The 19,724-nt window shown below is 38.3% G+C and overlaps 1 protein-coding gene across 1 annotated transcript in view; it reads right to left on the bottom strand.

Annotated features, from left to right (window-relative positions):
• Window positions 1-19,724, bottom strand: part of LOC576233 (hydrocephalus-inducing protein homolog) — an 87,848-nt gene that overhangs the window by 12,981 nt on the left and 55,143 nt on the right. Inside the window, exons 60-79 of the mRNA XM_030975710.1 lie at window positions 18,848-18,859; window positions 16,066-16,264; window positions 15,260-15,544; window positions 14,849-15,001; window positions 14,136-14,369; window positions 13,451-13,553; window positions 12,318-12,581; window positions 11,525-11,802; window positions 10,912-11,196; window positions 10,009-10,169; window positions 9,117-9,392; window positions 8,204-8,414; window positions 7,259-7,411; window positions 6,194-6,359; window positions 5,404-5,551; window positions 3,449-3,656; window positions 2,728-2,955; window positions 1,974-2,143; window positions 1,089-1,254; window positions 13-318 (exon numbers count right to left, since the gene is read on the bottom strand). Of these exons, the coding sequence (XP_030831570.1) occupies window positions 13-318; window positions 1,089-1,254; window positions 1,974-2,143; window positions 2,728-2,955; window positions 3,449-3,656; window positions 5,404-5,551; window positions 6,194-6,359; window positions 7,259-7,411; window positions 8,204-8,414; window positions 9,117-9,392; window positions 10,009-10,169; window positions 10,912-11,196; window positions 11,525-11,802; window positions 12,318-12,581; window positions 13,451-13,553; window positions 14,136-14,369; window positions 14,849-15,001; window positions 15,260-15,544; window positions 16,066-16,264; window positions 18,848-18,859 (4,006 nt within the window). The remainder of the gene's footprint in view (window positions 1-12; window positions 319-1,088; window positions 1,255-1,973; window positions 2,144-2,727; window positions 2,956-3,448; window positions 3,657-5,403; window positions 5,552-6,193; window positions 6,360-7,258; window positions 7,412-8,203; window positions 8,415-9,116; window positions 9,393-10,008; window positions 10,170-10,911; window positions 11,197-11,524; window positions 11,803-12,317; window positions 12,582-13,450; window positions 13,554-14,135; window positions 14,370-14,848; window positions 15,002-15,259; window positions 15,545-16,065; window positions 16,265-18,847; window positions 18,860-19,724) is intronic.

The raw sequence follows: 19,724 nt of genomic DNA, 5'->3' as shown, positions 1-19,724 counted from the left end.
ACATCATCTTACCTCTTCCGTAAACTGTGGGATGCGGCACTTGGGGCTGAAGACCAGTTCCAGCTGCGAGGCTCCACCCTTGGCCTTGAGGCTAATCTCCTGAGTAGGGGCCAGCTTGAGCACGGTGGGGACCTGTTGCAGGATGGGGTTGAGAGGAGTGATGGCCACATTGAAGGAGAGAGGGGCGGGGCTATTGTTGATGATAGGTACAGAGCGTTTAATGACTTGGCCAATGCGCATGGCTCCGAATTTGACGATGCGGTCCTTTGAGTTGGCCACCTCCACACGCATCTCAGTACCAAGTCCAAAGATCTCAACCTAGGAATAAAGGGTGAAATCAGTCGTCTATTCAAAATATTCTGCATTATGAACACAAATTCCTATTTTCTTTCTTTTCTTCTTTCAGGTCAGACACTCTACCAACACATTTGGTGGATTATGATTGAGAGTTCTAACTCTAGCAGCTAGCTGACAATGTTTGCATACTTGTCATCTTCGTACTACAAGAAAGCAATCAAAAGCATCGCAAATTTTCTCCTGCAATTTAAATGAGAAGCGAAAAACTTTGCCAAAGTGAAAATCTTGTTGTTTTTTAAATATTGATTCATTGAGGGGTATATATCGTCATGTGTGTGGTTCATTGAGATAGATATCCAGGTAGGGATTTGCAGGCCATGTAAGGCTCCACCAATCAAAGACTAATACAGTAAAATTCTAGATTCATATAGTACATAATGCATGTGCAATTCCTCTAATAGATTCATAATCCATCCTCTACAGACAGATGAGCAACTTTCTAAAATAATGAACAATCTCTGAAGCGTCTCTGAACTTGTTCCTGCTAACTACTAACTCTACATTACCGTACCTGCCAACTTTTTTTCATAGCAAAAATTAGGAATCTCTTATGGGAAAACTAGGAATATAGTCTATTTTGTATACTTTTCACACAGAATATTTCAGAAACAGAGAAGAATCTAGGGTTCAAAACAATAGCCTGAAGGCCAAAAAATAGGAATCATTCCTCCGCAATAGGAGTGGTTGGCAGCTAGGCATTACTCCGGACTGAAATGCCCTTCCCTACATACCTGAGCGCGAGAGAGTCCATTGAGCTCAAAGTGTATGACCTCCTGATATCTGATGGCCTCCCTGGGGTAGAATGTGAAGGTGATGTCTTTGCTCTCTCCAGGTGACAGCACGGTTGCTTCAAACTGGAGATGAAGGTGTGATGTACTTGTATACAGGCAATCAACGCTGGATGCGAAAGAAAGGTACATTGGAAATGTGTTCATTGAGAAGGGGGAGATATAAATACAAAATAATCAATATTTCTTTAAGTGTATGTATCCAAATGACACTCATTCAAAATATTTCTTCCTAATTGAATATTTGGTCATACTATGTTATTTATCAAAACAATCTTAACTTGTCATACACTCTGTTGTCAGAGATCTAGTGCTTTTCAAAGTAATGCATTGCCTGTATGACAGTATTAGTGGGTATTTGCAGAGATCTAATTTGATCTTAAGTGAATTAGAATTTATGGTTGTCCAATATCAAATGATATGCTGCTTTAAATATAAAGTGAAGAGGCAGCTCAAATCTACATTTTTGTGGGCACTTTAAGAGGATATTAAGGACAGGGTGACAGCTAGAACATGTATTACATATGGTAGAATAAAGGTCTGATGGGGCCCAGAAGGTAAATATATTTTTTATAATAATAATAATATTTATTTATTTCTGGCCGCTGTCATATCAGTCCACAGTGCATTTCCAGGAATAATCCTTCCAGGTACCCACTTAACCTGGGTGGAGCGTGGCAATTGTAGATTAACGTCTTGCCGAAGGATGTTGGTGTTGTGGCAAGGATTCAAACCCTGTAACTTGTGGTTCAAAGTCTGGGGACTTATCCACTGAACCACAACACCTCTACAGTTCTTGCCCCTATCAATTTATCTATGTGTACCCACCTGATGTCTTTGCTGTCTCTGTTTGTGAGTGTCAGGATCTTAGAGTGGGTTGGCATCCCAGCTCGGTGGATGAAACATGGCCCAAAGTCATACTGAGGGAAAGAGAAGTGAAGCCCAGGCGCCACCCCATGGCCGATGATCTTCACCTCATAGGTCGGACCGTTGGCAATCTAGAAGAATCAAGAATGCAAATGGTATAGTTTAACCTCAGAGCAGATCTAAGCATGGCATATTGAGTCAACATCATATCTCAGGTCGTAACTTTCCAGGTGATAATTAAAGATGGTATGGTTCAGTAGATAGTGCAATGGTCTTGGAAGTGAAAGGTCTAGACTTGAGACTACATCAGTGTTCCAAAGCATAAGGACCTGTAATGCACCCATCTTCAAGTAATTGACACCTAAAATAATTTAAGACGTGGAGCTGCACGTCCTCTGGAGCTGGCATATGTGTTTAAACAAACACATACTTTCTTATCACTTGGATAAAATAATCACTTTATCAATCCAATAACTACAGGATTGCAATATGATAATCATGTTTTCATTTGCAGTGGCACATATATAGAGCTCAACAATTTGAGTGTCTAATGGATACACACACACACAGTATCATTGAAATGGAGAGGTTTCAAATTCCATTTAATTCATACACATATCACTTTATTTTAATACAAAAAAACAAAAAAAACAACAACAATGAACTTGGAATGAAACAAGCTAAACAAAGAAAGAACATAGAAAAGATGTTTTACCTTGCAGATAAGCTCACACCCTCTGAGGGTCGTCTTGTAGATGGGTTTGAACGACAGGACACTACGCTTGCGATCGTTGCAGGGTACACCACCAAAGTCCGGTGAGATGCTCAAGAGCTTAGGGTTGCTTCCCCTGGTCTCCTCCTTCAAGAACCACTCAAAGTCAAAGTTGAACTTGCCGGTGTTGATGATGTAGAGGGAACGCACTGCCTTCTCGTTCACCTCAATCTAAAATAAGAGAGATTACACAAGGGATTATAATGCAGTACTTCAATATCCAGTTGAAATCAATCATTATTTTCTTCTTTTTTTTCAATTTTTTATTCTTTGCAGTACACCAAAATTAGATACAGTACAGACTTACTTGAACTTGATCTTGATTTGATACAATGATACATCAACAAGAAGCACATAGATAACACAACATGTGTAACACATCAGGTTCTGTGTACACTTTAAAAGCTATTACTCTGACTATCAACTAGTTACCCACTCACTAAACCTGGGTTGAGAGAGACAACATGCTATAAAATGCCTGGTCTTTGACTTGAACTTGAAATCGGTGTCCAAGGAATAACTATATTTCAATCAAAATCTTATGATCATTCTCAATTGCAAGTCAAACACAACCCAACAACTAAATTCTCTCCGCATTCGTGAAACGGTCAAACAACAAGTTGAGAGGTCAAACGACCAGTTGAGAAAAAATGATATGACTGACCTCTCCAAAGTCAATGCAGTTGACGCCTGTGCTGGACAGGTCTTTCTTCTGACCGGTCGAGTCTTCACACTGGACTATGCAGTTCATGGAGTACCCTTCGGCCTTGACATTGAGGCAGATCGGTAGGGTCTTCTTCCGGACCTGAATCTGGACGTTGAAGTTGACCACCTTCTCCTCACAGGGGATGAAGGAGACATCGATGGGGATCCTGGGAATTGGAAGGAAACAGTGAAGATTATTATTTATGAGAAAACAGTGCATCTCAGTACCTGGATGGCCATCCAATATCTCATGGTTGTAAAAAAAATAGTTCATGGAGAGCCCTCAGATATTCAATACCTCAAGATTTGAAAAACACTACTCAGACTAACCTTCTAATAACTCACAGCTTGTGAATGTTTTTTAAAAGGTAAATATGTGTTCACGCAAGCAGGCTGGCAAAATGTTGTAATAATGCTTTCTCCTTTCACAATGTAATCAGAGTGAAGACTACTAACACACTATAAAAACATGGAAGTGAAAACTGAATATGATGGTTATCTTCACACAACTTATAAAAATGAAAGGATTTCATCTCAGTGCATTTCAGTGCTGACTCATAAAATATTATCTCAGCTAGTGAAATACACTATTGTATTATGTTTCAGTCTATCATTCAAATATCTCTAAAGACACTTTGTAGTGGGCTCTGATGGGGAATGAGACACCATTAAGGTGTCTACCCAATAACAAGTTTTGTCAATCACCAGGATTAGCAGGCTTCAGTTTTATGACCAACAGGCACTACATTTCCACTCATTCCCTCATACGGTAAAGTCATTGGCCCGTATTCTGAAGTCGTGTCTAACTCCTGTTTAACTAAACAGTTGTCTAAGTCTTGTCTAAGTCCCGTCTAACTTTAGACACGAAGTCGTGTCTAACTTTTTTGGTATTCTGAAGTCGTGTTTAAATAAAGTTAAACACGAAGTCCTGTCTAAGTCCTGTTTAACTTTAGACAACTGCGAGGGGTTGTTTAAGTCCTGTTTAAGGGCGCGATTCTGCTGCTTTTCAACGTCGACGGTACACTGTACTTGCTGACCCCGAACTTGCGGGGGAGAACGATGGTACGTGCATTCTCCAAAATTTCAAATACGTTTTGCAGGATTTTTTCTCGTGTAGCCTAATTTTTTTTCTCGATAATATTAACTATTCTTATCTACTGGTGACATCTTGGAAATTCCATAATCTATAATAAACTAACCATTCTGTTGGAGAAGTTTCTTTTGTGGTTCTTCCGAGCACTGAGGCACCGATAAGTAGTGTGTTTGTCAATCTCAGTGTACAGTACGTGTACTACGTACGTACGTACACAAAGTACATGCAGTCTAGTCATTACGTCACGATCACATCACCATGGTACCAGCACGCGCACAGCTAGCTGTGCGCGTTAATTTATTTATCCGGTGCGCGCACGCATGCGCATTGGGTCTTTCGTCAGAATTAACGCCTACTGGGCATGCCCAGAAGTCGTGACTAAGAGTTAAACACGACTTGCGCAGAACTTAAACAGTTGTTTAGTTAAACACCACTTAGACAGGACTTAAACAGTTGTTTAGTTAGACGAGACTTAGACACGACTTCAGAATACGAAATTGAGTTAAACAGGACTTAGACACGACCTCGCGTCTAAGTCCTGTCTAAGTCGTGTCTAACTAAACAGTTGTTTAACTTTAGACGTGGCTAAGTTAGACACGACTTCAGAATACGGGCCAATATCTTACATTTCCCTCACCAAAAGACTCTTCAAGAGACTAGAGGTTATTTCTTGATAGGACTACAGGTTTGCTGTATGCCAACTTGAACACCCATTAATAGTATTCTCACCAAGTCGGTGTCAACGAATTATGATCTTTTGCACAAGGAAACTGACAAACCTCTCCCTTTAACTAGTTCACTGTTTCATTGTATCTTCTCACCTGTCATTGGGCAGTATGGTGCCCTTCATTGGAGTCAAATGGAGCCTGGATGAGAAGGCTTCTGAATGACAAGACGTCTCATTGATCTCAAAGTCAAAGGCTCGTCCCTCGTTGTTAATCAGGAAAATTCTCTCATAGGCCTCGTTACCTAAAATGAGAGGATAATAATAGAATATTTATAAGCTTGTTGAATACGGGAACCATCATTGTGAATAGGAACTGCATGTTACAGAACATGGGGTTGCAGCAAAGTGAATAATTGAATAGACAAGACATCCTGGCGAGGAGGTGCATTTTATCTTTGTGAGTTAAACATGCATTTTTATTTTTTTTTATTCAACTGCACCTTCAGCCTGCACATTAGTAATGTAGAAATGACATTTATGACTTCATATTGATATGATAATTCTTAATTATCAATGTCTTTATAATAATATCATTATTGTTATTGCAGATTCATGTAGGCACAGTGGGGGGAAAAAGGATCTCTGATGAGCTGAGGGCTTAATTGTTCCAATTAACAAATGCACCCAAAGTATGGAAGCCCTTTATACTAATGTATGAATGGCACTTTTAATGTTACAGGGTTAAAATTTGTTGTGGACATATAAAGTGGTGTGCATAAATGCATTATCCATTGGAAAAAAAAGGGAGATGACAAAATAAATTTCCCCACTTCTAAATAACAAATGATAATCATGTATGTCTACACGAGGTAAACTGTGGGAACTAGCTTTGAGTTTTGAGTTCTTGCCCTTCACGATTGGGGACCGAATCAATTAATACTTACCAAGAAGCATGGACTTGAAGTTGATGTGGGATCTATCGGTGGAGACGGCAGGTTCATGGGCGTCACCTACCAGGAGGAACGGGACGGAGATGTTCTGCTCAGGGATGGTGAACCTCCAGAAGGATTCCACGACACCCAGCTGGTTTGGCAAGAACTCAAAGCTAACCTGGTAAAGACAAACATGGAAGGAAAAAAAGATATTGAGTAAGTGTGGGTAATTATAGTCGCTGAAATGCAAATCAACGTCAAATGTATACTTGGGTCATGTTATTCAAAGGAAGGTTTGGAAAATGTTGCATTGACTGGGAGAATAGAGGGGAGGAGGAGTATAGGTAGGAGGAGGATTCTGTGGATGAGTAGCTTAAGAAGTGGGAATTCTGAAAGTGGAATTGATTTTGGGGAGAATGAATTACTTCATAGAATATGGGACAGAGAGTTGTGGCATTCCGAGGTAGTAGATATGAATTACAGGAGGGCCATTTAATTCTTATTAACTAGGGGATTGATTTAGGTTCAAAACCAGAGTGTCACATGGCCCTAATCACCATTCATTGATTGGTCTTTTATTTTACAGGGAGTTCATCCCATTCTGCGATTCTGCGGCATATCCTGCCTGACAATTTAATCTTGCACAAATGAATACCAACTTTCATGATGAGACATTGAATAGATATGACTATCAAATTTAACATGATAGTTTTTCATAAACCTGGTGGCACAAAAGTTCAGAAGTGATTCCATGCATGTATTAATGTTGTAATTAAGGAAGGAACCATTGGATTTCTGTGCACATATAAAAAGAGTATTAAAATATCTAAATTAGTCATGTCAGAGTGATATTTGGTCTTTGTGCTCAAGCATATGGTTTGAACTTTAGCATTCCGACTGACTGACTGAATAATTGAATGAAAAAACCTTATAGGCAAAATTTGATCATAACAATTATGCATGATGAAATACAATACTTTGGTAAAAAGACAACATATGACAATGACACAGGAGGCGACATAATACAATTTGTTTCATTCATTAAGGGTCAACAGTTAAAATCCCTAGAGTACATACCTGTGTCTTCTTGCCAGATGCCACCTGGCCCTGTGTGGTCAGACACTTGAAGACGGTAGGTTTCTTGGGGTCTACCTCATCCTCACACATCCACATGAAGGTGTAGGGCGTGGCTGTAGGGTTCACAATGAAGAAGTGACGAGTGTTGCGCACCTGCAATGAAAACACAGCCGTATGGTCAATACTGGTAGTCAAATCGGAACTTCCTTAGAGCTAGCTTATATAGACCTTTAAATCCAACTGAAATCTCATCTTTTTTACCTGTACTTGGCACTATATGACACTCATCCAAACTCGGCTATTCTTTCTATTTTTCTTGTGCGCCCCCGAAATAGAATTGTCTAGATAGACGGCGCTATATAAATGCTTATTATTATTGTTATTTTATTAGTCAATGGTATATTATTTCTTGTCTCCAGGGATTGATATTATATTTAAATATACTTTAATTATTATAGTGAAACAATGTAGATGAAAACAATGCATCTCTCCACTTCCTTTTGGGTTGCAATTGCTATACTACTAGCAACATTTTTATTAATATGCACATGTAAATTGTATTTCATTTGTTTGAAATGCATATATTTTCTCATTTCTTGTAAACATTCTTCTGGAACAATATGCTACATGTATTTAATATACAAACTGTCTTGAGTCACGAATCATAAGGTATACTTGAAGACACAGATTACCTTGCTAATAAGCATTAATAATTTCATATTGATAGCAAATTGCAAGGTATACGGTATTCCTTTTTTTCTCTCTTACTCCTTCCCTCTCTCGTTATGTCTCTATTCCCAAACACGATCCGCATTTGTTTTTCCAAGAGCTATTTTCGCTACATCCCCTCTATTTGTTTACATTTATGACCCTGATATCTTCTCTCAAATTTCTTCTCCCTCATACGCCCCCCCCCCCCACCTCCATCCTTTCATTCCTTCTCACCTGCACACCAATGGAGGCCATCTCCAGGACCCTGGTGTTGGGATCCAGGGTGGAGCCGGGTGGAGCCCCTCCTGGTCCAGGCAGCTCTGGATTGCGCCTGGCTCCGTTGATGTAGTCCGAGTCCTCCAGATCAAAGTGGCAGTAAGGCATCACACTCTTACCCTTGACGGCCAGGACCGGTCCCTGCTTGCCCTCTTCTAGGTTAGGTACTCTGGTATTCAAATACAGATAAATTAACAAAGACTAATTACAAAATCTTTCCTTGATTGATTTCAAACATCCTCAACATAATTTATTCTTAAGCTCTTTCTCCATACTAAAACAGTAGAAATGTTCTGTTTTGTGAATAGATATTCTTTTCTATTTATATGTATCCTTGATCATTGTAAACATATACATTTCAGCTTTTTAGCTTGCAGCATGTGCATCATTGTACTCTGTTTTTCTGAAATAAAACCTGAATTGAAAACGTGGAATTGTCATTGTTAATTGTGGTTTAAACAAAATAACATTTTCACAAATGGCAATTTACCAATTTAAACGGAAAATGTGATAAATGCAAATACTAGACTTGCCTTATCAAGCAGATGTAATACAGAGTGCAGGTAGTAGCTGTCTTTATATGTTTATAAAGTAATTTTGTTTGCTCTACAAAATGGGGATCACATATTTTTTCTCTCTCAAAAGGCATAACTTTTTCTAACCAATCAAGATTGTCATTTTCTTGCATGTATTCTCTTTTTTCATAAGTGAAATCAATATACTGGTATGATGATTGCAAGTAAAATATGATTCAACACTTTTCTCTGTGCAATGTTTTTTCTTTCCCGATTGCATACATAGAATGTTAATTTTATTTAAATATAATATTCAAAGATCACTCAATTTGATTTGATAAGCAAGATCAATTTACCTGCAGATGAGCCTGCCCTCATAATCCTTGATATCGAGGGGAGCAAACTTGACCTTGAAGTTCTGCTTCTTGCCCGGCCCGATAGACCCCATGTCCGGCTCTACGGTGAAGGGGTACACGTCCACGGCACCATCAGCGGCAGTGCTGCAGCGGGACGGCAGTCTCAGCTGTTCACCATCGGCAAAGCTAACACTCTTGTGGTGCGATGCCTCATCCTCCATGACCACCTGCCAGCTGAAGGGTAGCCCCACTGTTCCCTTGTTTGTCACCAGAAAACTGTAATAATAATAACAATAATAATAGTGGATATTTATATAGTGCACATATCCACCACACAAGGTGCTCCAGGCGCTCTCATACTACCACCGGCTCTGTTCTAGGCTACCATATCAGTGCTCATAGTATTCTAGGAATTCCTTCCTGCCGGTACATATTTAACACCTGGGTGAAGAAGGACATTAGTGCCGCAATGGGACTCGAACCGCAAACCCTGTGATCATCAGTCCAACGACGTATCCACTAGACCAAAACACCTCATATAAATAGAATAAAGCTATTCTCTTTTTTGTAATTCCATTGTCTTGCACAGCTCTGTTTCTGGCACTGTTTTGCAAGAGTGCATTAGCCTGACTTTTACACATAAATTTAATGAAGTTCAACAACAGCTATCCAACAAGAGTAAATCTAACAATTTGTTTTAAATCGATACACATACAAGGATATATCTTTTATATATATTTGCTTCATTTCTATATTCAAGTGTGCAGATATAAAGTTCGGGCAATGTTCACATGAAATTTTCTATGCACACAAGTCTTAACATATGCAATGACAGTTACTATGAGGTATAATGTTATAATAAAGTGTTCAAAATCAAAACAGGGCTACATACGAGAAGATCCTGGTCTGAAACATAAGTGTATCCTTGAAGTGGACGGCCTCGGTCTTGCACTTGAACTTGCAATAGTCTGCAATGGCACTGACATTGAGTTCTATCTCTCGGCTAGAGTCTTCCTTCACAGAGTGGGTTGGTTCCGGCTCGGTCTCAATCACCTGCGCAAGATACAATGCATGGGATTATTAATTACAAGAAGATGCGGTTTTGTAACAATCGTTGCTGTGAATTCAGCGGCATAATGACATCTCAAGGTTCTACAATTCAGACAAGACACTTTGTGAAGCTGGCAAGACATTTTCTTAGGTTTATGTTTAGATGTTTTTAAATGAGAAATAATGGTGGCCTCGATCTCTTTCTTTTTCTTGTATACCTCTTCTCTGTCTTTCTCTCTAACTCTCATCATATTTCTTTCTCACACATTTCCTTCTCTATCTCTTCTTTATGGCCCGTATTAGATAGTCGGGTTTAACTTAAACTCCAGTCTAAGTTAAACCAGAGTTTAATCAAACCTGACTTAGACTGCAAGTCCAGTGTAAGTCGGGTTTAACTCCATTTCTGTTTCTGAAAGTCTGGTGCAATATGCATTTTGTACAAAGTTAAACCAGACTTAGGCCGGAATTCTTGATTTAGACTGGACTTAGACCACATTTAAACTCTAGTTTAATATAAACCAGAACTCAGAATATGAGTCTTATGTGTCTCTATTGTTCATTCTTTCTCTAATCTTCAAAATCTCTCTTTCATGACCTCAACATCTTTCTCTGTCTCTCTCTCTCTCTCTCTCTCTCTCTCCCTCTGTCTGTCTCTCTGTCTCTATATCCCTTCTTCTGTCTCAATTTATGGCAGTTTCTTCCGACCCTCACCATCTCTCTCTCTCTCTCTCTTTCTTTCTCTTACCTTCTTCTTGGTTGGGCGTGGCACCTCGTTGGTAGCGTTCATCTTCCTCCTCATTTCCTCTTCGTTCCTCTCCCTCTCTGCAGCCTCTGCAGCGGCAGCAGCAGCTTGGGCAGCTGCATTGCTCGCACCCTTCTTATTCGTCCTGCTCTCTCGATCCTCCCGCTTCTGGTCCTGGGTGGAGCGAGGCCGACCACCGGTCTGCTCGCTAGAGGTGGCTGGTCGAGCATTGGCCACTGGTAGGTCAACCCAATTGACTGTTCGCAAGCGGTCATCCCAGTCCATTACCTAGAAAGTATAAAATGCATCGCTTTGTTAAGAAAGAATGTTCTTTCAAAATCTACACAAAAGTCAAGAGTTATAACGTGGACTTCAAAGTTTTTTTGCTAATTAATGCAAAATAGTTCTATGGCCTTTCTATATTCTCCTCCATATGTTGCAATAAATGAATGAATAAAATAATCATATATATATATAAGCCTCTAGAATTGTATATTCTGAACATCCCCTACCTTGTATATTTCAAGGATAAAATGGCAAAGAGATTAAATAACATTAGATTCAGTCAATGCAAAAATAAGTAGCCAAGATGTCCTGAAAATTGTTGAGTACTCACCTGATCCACTGGCTTGTCAAAGTTGATCTTGCACATCTTGCATGCCACCAAAGCCTTGGTCAGCGTGACGGCGGTGGTCGTCTTGAATGTGATGACCACGTCCTTGGCACAGCCGGCATGGAGATGACCAATGGCCGGAGAGAACTTGAGCTGGGGATGGTTCTCTGGCCAGTGGAAGCGGATGGTGTCCGTCTGGCTGTGGTTGGTCATGGTGAAACTCAGCTGGCGGGCATCGTTGATGTAACAGTCACTGAAGTGGATGTGGTTGGATGGAGCAGCTGCAAACAAAGGAAAATTGAGAAATGCTTTAGATAAAAACACCCACAAAAAGATTTAAGGATACAAAGCTCATTTCTTCTCAGGCAAGAGGAGAGCAACAATATTTCCCCATCTTCTTTGGAAATGAGAAGACTGCATTGGAGCATAATCTGGTTGGTGAAATGCTTCCTACAGTATACTCCTTTCTTTAAGATGTGTATAATTGAAAATATGGGTTTCAACATCAGGCGATAACAAAATCAATTATCTATTCACCTAAATAATCAACTTATCTGCGAATACACAATTTTTATTCACCAGCCAAAACACCTCAAAGAATGTGTGTCATCAAAATACTATCAACAACATGATTAGTACAACCGATTCCATTGTCTTTGATCAATGTGTAACTGCGATTATCAGTGTAGAAATATGAAATAGACAAATATTTGGTAGGCATCAAACAGAGGCCAATTCATGTCTATAGTGGTCATATACAGACCAGGGCAAAAGAAGGAAAGCATCAATCACTCACCAGCTATCTGCTCCTCCTCCACCGTACCATCCAGGGTCTCCTCCGTCACCAGGCTATGGATGTTGTCCAGAGTCACATCATCATGGTAACTCTCTCCAACCAGCTGGATGAGCTGGTTCTCAAACTGATTGTCGGTGACGGCGATGCGGACCTGGGCGGCGCTGCGTCCTGTGTTGGAGGCAGTGTAGACCACGTTGAACTCTGCACTCTCGTTAGGCTGGATGATGAGGGATGCAGCATGGGGGTGCTGCTTGGTGGAGTCGGCTGAAAATTGGCAACATTGTAAAGTTTTATCCAATGTTTTACTTTTCAATTTATATTTTTAATTATTATAGAGTTTTATAATGGTGATTAGAATTTTTTTATTGCTTTTTAAATAGTCATTAGATGAAGCATCTAACGGTTCAAGTATGCACTTTCTCATAATACCATCTCAAAACCATTCCTTAAAGCGAGACTGCACTACTTGTAGCTACTTGCGCCCTCTATATGGCCAACAATGCCTAAGTGGTACCCGTTGATCTCCCATGGTCCCCTTTTTCTTATGTTAATTGAGAGCTGATTTGATTAGAAAATCACCTGCCAGTGCACCACGCAGGAAGGTCTAATCCCTTCTGGTCAAACTAGTGCAGATGGGCTTTAATATGGTAGATCATATTCCATCAAGCAAGCTACTACCGGGTAACACTGTCTATGAAGGGAGGTTGTGAGGTGGTTTTACCTAATCAGGAACATGAACTTGACTCAAATTAGTACAGACTATTGAGTTGCTAATAACTTGACAGCATAATCTGGGTTTATACTGTGCTTGATACTAAATACAGTCTCTAAGCGCTTTAAAGATATTAATACCCCAATCATCCGATTTATTTTTACACAATGTGCACCATCTCCACTCCCTGGGGAGTATTCCTACCCCATGGTCACCGTGAGATCAAATGGAAACTACTACCACAAAGGCTTTCGTCATCCTACCATGTCCCCATATTTCTTTTGGGTATGGAATGGCAAATGTAGATTAATGCCTTGCCAAAGGACATTAGTGCTATGTCGGGATTGGACCCATGACCTCTGCATTTCAAGTCAAGTGCTTAAACCACTGGACTATGACACCTCTACAGAATATCTCTTACCTTTTGATAGCAGAGTGTCACTATACGTTGGGTATATGAGCTTGGTTTTGGCAGAACTCTGAAGCTTGAACGAACCTGATGTATCTTCAAGATCAATATCAACCTGTATGAAGACAATTAAAGCAAAGAGCAATATTGTTCAATTGGAGAAATATACATATCTTTTTTTTTAAACATCAAAATATAATGTACACAAAGAAACACCATTAACATAATTAGTAGAGACATATATATCCCTTGTAAATATGATGTTTTTTGTGTTTTTCATAACTCAAGAATGAAAGGTGGACGTGTTGAATTAGGGCCTATGTTGAATACGTTTATATGTAAGCTATAATAGGTCACATTCTCAAGAAATTGGAAATTGAGACAAATCTTTTTTTCACATACTTGAAAAATTACAAAACATGTTAAGGGTATGAATAATTTAGTTGTTAACTGTATACTTCCATATCATTTCAAAATACTAGCTAAGTAAAATATTTTAGCTTATGCAGGGACAGAGTAGGTGATTTTTTTTCTCCAAAGATACATGACATATTGCAATATGAGTAGTTTTAGCTGTAGGATATAATAAGAACTAGAAGTCATTGAGCCTAGCAACTGCATAGAAGCTGGCATCTCTCCATCCATCATCTCTATGTAAAGTTACACACCCCCTTTAATCCATCAACCATGCACTTACCTTGCTGGGCAGGGTACCATCGTTGGACAGACACAGGGGCAGGGTCTGGGATCTACCACTGAGTAGACGAGAGAAGAGGAGCAGGGGCGTACCCTTCTTGTTCCTCAGAGAGGGTTTGAGGACCGTCACACGGGGCAAGTTGCCCTCTCCCTGCACCTCAAAGGACAGGTTACGAAGCTTGGCCTGGGGTCCGCTTAGCCCTTCAATGGCCACCTCAAACTGACCAGTGTACGTCTGTTACATGAAGAAAATGTGGAGAAAAAAAAGTTAGTTTGCACTATAGAAAGAAAAATGTAATGTGCTTACATATTATAATATAGAAACAGGACAATGTTCAATGAAGCAGGGAAACAAATTAATGAGACAAATCAAACAATAAAAAGTTGGGTTTTTCAAGGTAGCTAGTCACTGTCACAATTTCTTCTAAGAATATTGAATACATTCAATTCTTCTGTATTCTCTATTGGATAGAAGAAATATTATTATATTTTGGCTAGATTTTCAGAATCTTTCTTTCTATTGATGAAAAAAATCTTTGAAATTAATTAAATTTAAAAAATCAGCTTCTGACGATAGGAGCGATAATCTTTTAAAATTGTTTGGATAGACAGAATCAGAGACCGCTAAAACAAGGTGGCCTTAAAACATAAATGACCTCTATGACAAGCTAATTCAAATCAAAACCTCTACTTGCACAGAGAATGAGAACACACCTGCATGGATGGTGGAGAAAAGGTGACTGTGGCATAGACGCTACCGTGAGCAGGGATGGCGGCTCTAGCTGGCTCCACGTCAAAAATATCCTGGAGCTTAGATGAAGGCTTACTGGTCTGGAGCTTGCAAGAGAACAACACATCACACGATACCTGTATGGAAAATAAAAGAGGTGAAGGATTAAGGTATTGGTTTAGTACGATTAATATCATTAAAATGATACAATTCCAGAATTATGTTATACCTGAAACTTTTTTTATATTTATTACTCCAATATGTAAGTTATATTTTTATACATATCGATCCAATAAAAAACATATCCCAGTATTTCAGTACGTCTTCTAAATAGGTCAAGGAACCTAGGACTAGAGCCTATATTAAAGAGAGACAGGAATGACAACCTGACATACCTTGTAGGGATTGGAGATCTTGAAGCGCGCCTTGGCCTTGCGTCCGACCAGCACGTGACCAAAGATAAACTTGTTCTCATCTTCCCCAAAGACTCCTCCTCCATCCAGCTCCAGCTGATGGGTGTTGAGGAAGACGCTGAGGTTCTTGACGATGCGGTGCTCCTCGAAGATGGAGCCCAGGTCTGTCAGGTTGATGCCAGGAATGCAGGCTTCGGCCATCACCTTGTAAGGGATGCCCTGGGGGTGGTCGGTCGGGTCACGGTCAGAGATCTCTATGGCGAGGTCCTGATGGATCAAAGCAGAAAGAACGGAGGTGCTAAGTACAACATTGGATATCATACAGCACTATCATTTGAAAAAGCGAAATGAAATATGCATAAAGCCAGAGAGGTTCAAGTTAGAAATTTCACCCCAACATGTTTAAAACGGAACATTAAATCTCACAGTGGGTTTTATACTATGAAATTGTCTGAAAGATACCAAAGGTTTACAAGTTTTTGCTTCATATTTCTTTACATTGAGTCATTATATACCAACAAAACTGTCATTCATTTGAGGAGCCTTTAAATGATTATTTTCCTCATCTGTTTGAAAGACAGTCAACTTTGTTATTGACATATCTCCATGATTGTAATTGTTGACAGGAATATGCTTTGAATCGACATTTTCATATCTACAATATATATATCAAATGTATAGGTTTGAAGAAAACATGTAATTTTAACTGTCTCTATAGCTTCTATCACATATTTCATACTTGAAGCTGGGGCAACCAAGTAAAGACTAAACAATTGGTCCCAACTTACCTCCAATCCTGAGCCAACAGCCTCTGGAAGGCAGTCCACGCTGACCGTAGCCTGGTTGTTAGGAGAAACCAAACCATAGGCTGGATAGACTGTGAACATCCCTAGCTGGAGACGGGTCTGACTACCACCACCACCGCCTCCTCCGCCGCCACCGCCGCCGCCTCCTCCTCCTCCACCTCCTGCAGCACCCACATCTTGTCTGAAGGTGGAAGAAAAATGGATTATAAAGATAATCACAACAATAACGATGTTGAGGGCGTCATGGTGATGATGATGATGGCAGAGATGATGATTGATATGAGGAAAAACATGATAAAATGATGATGAAGAATATTATATTGATGATGAATATAATGATGATGATGATGATACTTGAGATGAGGATGACAATGAATGTTGATTATAATAAACAAGATGATGATGAGGAGGATAATAATAATCATGACGTTGATGATGAAGAATATGATATTGATGATGAACACGTTGATGATGATGATGATGATGATGATGATGATGATGATTATGATGGTGATAATTGAGATGAGGATGACAATGAATGTTGATTATAATGAACAAGATGATGATAGTAATAATGATGATGATTATGATGATAATAATAATGATGATGTTGATGATGATGGTGGGGGTGGTGGAGTTGAAAATAGAGATGATGATGACATTGAATGATGATGATTAAGAAAAAGATAATGATAGTGATGATGAAAATTACTACAATGATGATGATCATGAAGATAGCAATACTCTCTCCCTTTCTCCCTTTCTCTCTTTCTCTCCCCCTGTCTGTCTCTATCTCACACTTTTCCTCGGTCTCCCGTGCTGTCTGCACTATTATCCTCCCTACCTCTCTTCTATATTTCCCCTCCAGCCCTATGATGATTGTGGAATAGAATGTTAAGCGAATTTTATGAATTGTATTAATTTGTATATATATATGTGTACACTGATTTTTTAATTCATTCACTGCGTGATATAACTTAATACGTTGTATGTTTGTATAAATATTTATGTTTTTACAATGTACAAAGTTCTGCAATTCAACCATCTGGCTGCAAATGAATTTTTAATAAAACCATTACCATTATAATGATAATATTTTGTATGGACTAATACGTCATATATATATTGATCAACAGAAACAAATTGGATGAAATACATAGTTTGAAATCTTAAATATGAAGTTTCTTTAACATTTTACTTTCAAGAGTTAAGATTACAATGTTTAATCATTGAATATTGTGATTTGTACACCCATCTGTATAGTATTAAAGTAACTGGTGAATAACGACAGACATTGCAATTTGTACTTGAAATTAATAAGAGATCAATTGCAATAGATATACTGAAGTGATTTATGCAGAGTGACAGAATGTGTGTTGTGTAGTGAGATCTAGAAGGGCAATAGCTCTGTGTAAATGAGTCCTTCTTGGTCTCCACTCATGAAATCTTGAAACATCAAAGCAAACAAATCTTACTGTATTGCAAGAACAGCAAACAAGTTGCATGAAATAAATTGTAGGCAATATGAAGATATCTCAGTCTAAGAAACTAAAAGCAGAAATACATAAAATGTAGACATATAGAAAGTTGGGGTCAGTAAAAAGTATAATGTAAAAAGAGATAGACTTATTGTTCCACTGAATATGTGCCTTTTGAAATACAGAGGGAAGCATTTGCCAAACTTAACATTTGATAGAGTATACTCATAAGACTGCAATATTAATTTTTCCAAAAGAAAAAACACAGAAATGAGATGCAACACTCTTTGACAGCAATTACCCAAAACATGAAATGTACATATGCATTGTGTTAACAACATCAAAGTGCTACTGAAGTAGCTACATTTTCATTTGAATCAAAATTCACATTATGAGGCACTTTGGGGGGAATAACATTTAACACTCCCCAAAAAAAATTAACGGCATTAGAAAGAGAAAAGAAAATAATCTTATCTTGAAGTTTTGCTTGATCATCAATATGAAAAATAAAAATACTTTGCTAATCTTAGCCCCCCCCCCCCCCCCCCCCCCCCAACAAGAAAAGGAAAAGGAGACTAATTGATACTGCATTATTTAGAAATGGTCTGTAATTTAATCCAAATTTTTTTTTAAACGAAACAAACTACCGGTATTGACAATGAGTCTAGATATCTTAGGTACAGAATATCTTAAAGACATGTATCTATGCCCGGGCTGAATGTTCTTAATATTCATATATATTTCATGGTGTCCATAAGTGTCAGTATATGTGTTGGTTATTCATTGTGGAGTAAATAAGAAATGCCTATTAAAATGACTTTAAATGGATGAGTAGGTCCAAAATCTGCATATAATGAGTATTCTGAAATATGTGCATCACGTAAAATTAACTTACAATTTATTTCAAGTCACTGGTCCATTATCAGCTTAAATCATCACAGATGTTTGTTTGTTTCTCTTCTTTTATTTTTGACAGAAGGCCTTAAGAAGCATATTGTTTATTTACATAAAAAGTATACTAAATCTGTCTGTGAAATGCTAAAACTAATTCAATAAAAGACTAGTTAGGAATGAAAGTGAGAAGACAAAAAAGAGAAGGATGCATGGCATTTGTGGAGGATACAACCTCAGCACTATAAAACTGCTAAATACTGCATACCAAAAGTGACAAAAATGCACAAAATGATACTGGGAAAACCAAATTGCGGAAAGAGAATACTATAGCGTGACATTGAAACACAGAAAGGAAATATATTGATGAAAGAAAAACACAAGCTTCCTTTTACCTGGTGGATAATCTTTAGACCAAAAGAGAAATACCAAGGGGGAAAAAGCATGACTTAAATATATGAGTGCATTGTTGAGATGATGAATCAGAACTATGGTGAATTTCTTAGAAGAGCATTTTGAGAAAGAAAACGCAGTGAATTTTGAAATTTTACTTGTCCTCTGGATTCCTTTAGAAAAACAACATATCAAAGATAGAGTATACTTTTTAAGATAAATCTAGACAGATCAATGATAAGATGCAAACTTACATTTTTAATTTATTTTTTATCACATGACTGATCAGCCAAAGTGTCTGACTGAAAGTTAGTTGTTCTATTTTCACTGAAATTTCACACATGCCATAGCTTTGAGCAACAATATCAATGTAATTTTAAATATCAAATATCCTGTATATATATCTTTAAATATCCTGATTTGTGGTAAATTCCCAAAGCAGATAGGAAATCTTCTCTAAAGACTTAGATAAAATGCTGAAGACAAAGTATCAAAGTCTGTATTCCCCACCTAATGATTAAATGTGAAATCATAAACAATGCAGCCTTTTGCAACCAACTTGTTGACTATTAAAACTAAAAATATTTCCTTCATCATATACAAGAACATAGAGGATGTGTGTGACCACACTTGTCATCGACTACATGTATGCCTATATATAATGGAGAATTAACAAGTTTACTAATATATTCAAATTTTATGCATACTATTTAAAGAAACAACAAGTACTGTATGCAGACTGGATTCCAAGTATTGTAGTTCATTCATTAATAACAGTTTAATTAGTGGAATACCTTGTCACTATAGGTCCCCAGGAAAGAAAAATCCATACAATTTGAATATTTTAGTAAACCAGTCTATTGTAGAAATTGAAATCTC

This window comes from Strongylocentrotus purpuratus, unplaced genomic scaffold (assembly GCF_000002235.5).
Source record: "Strongylocentrotus purpuratus isolate Spur 01 unplaced genomic scaffold, Spur_5.0 spur5_scaffold_8, whole genome shotgun sequence".
NCBI lineage: Eukaryota > Metazoa > Echinodermata > Echinoidea > Camarodonta > Strongylocentrotidae > Strongylocentrotus > Strongylocentrotus purpuratus.
This window is presented reverse-complemented; position numbering and strand designations above follow the sequence as displayed.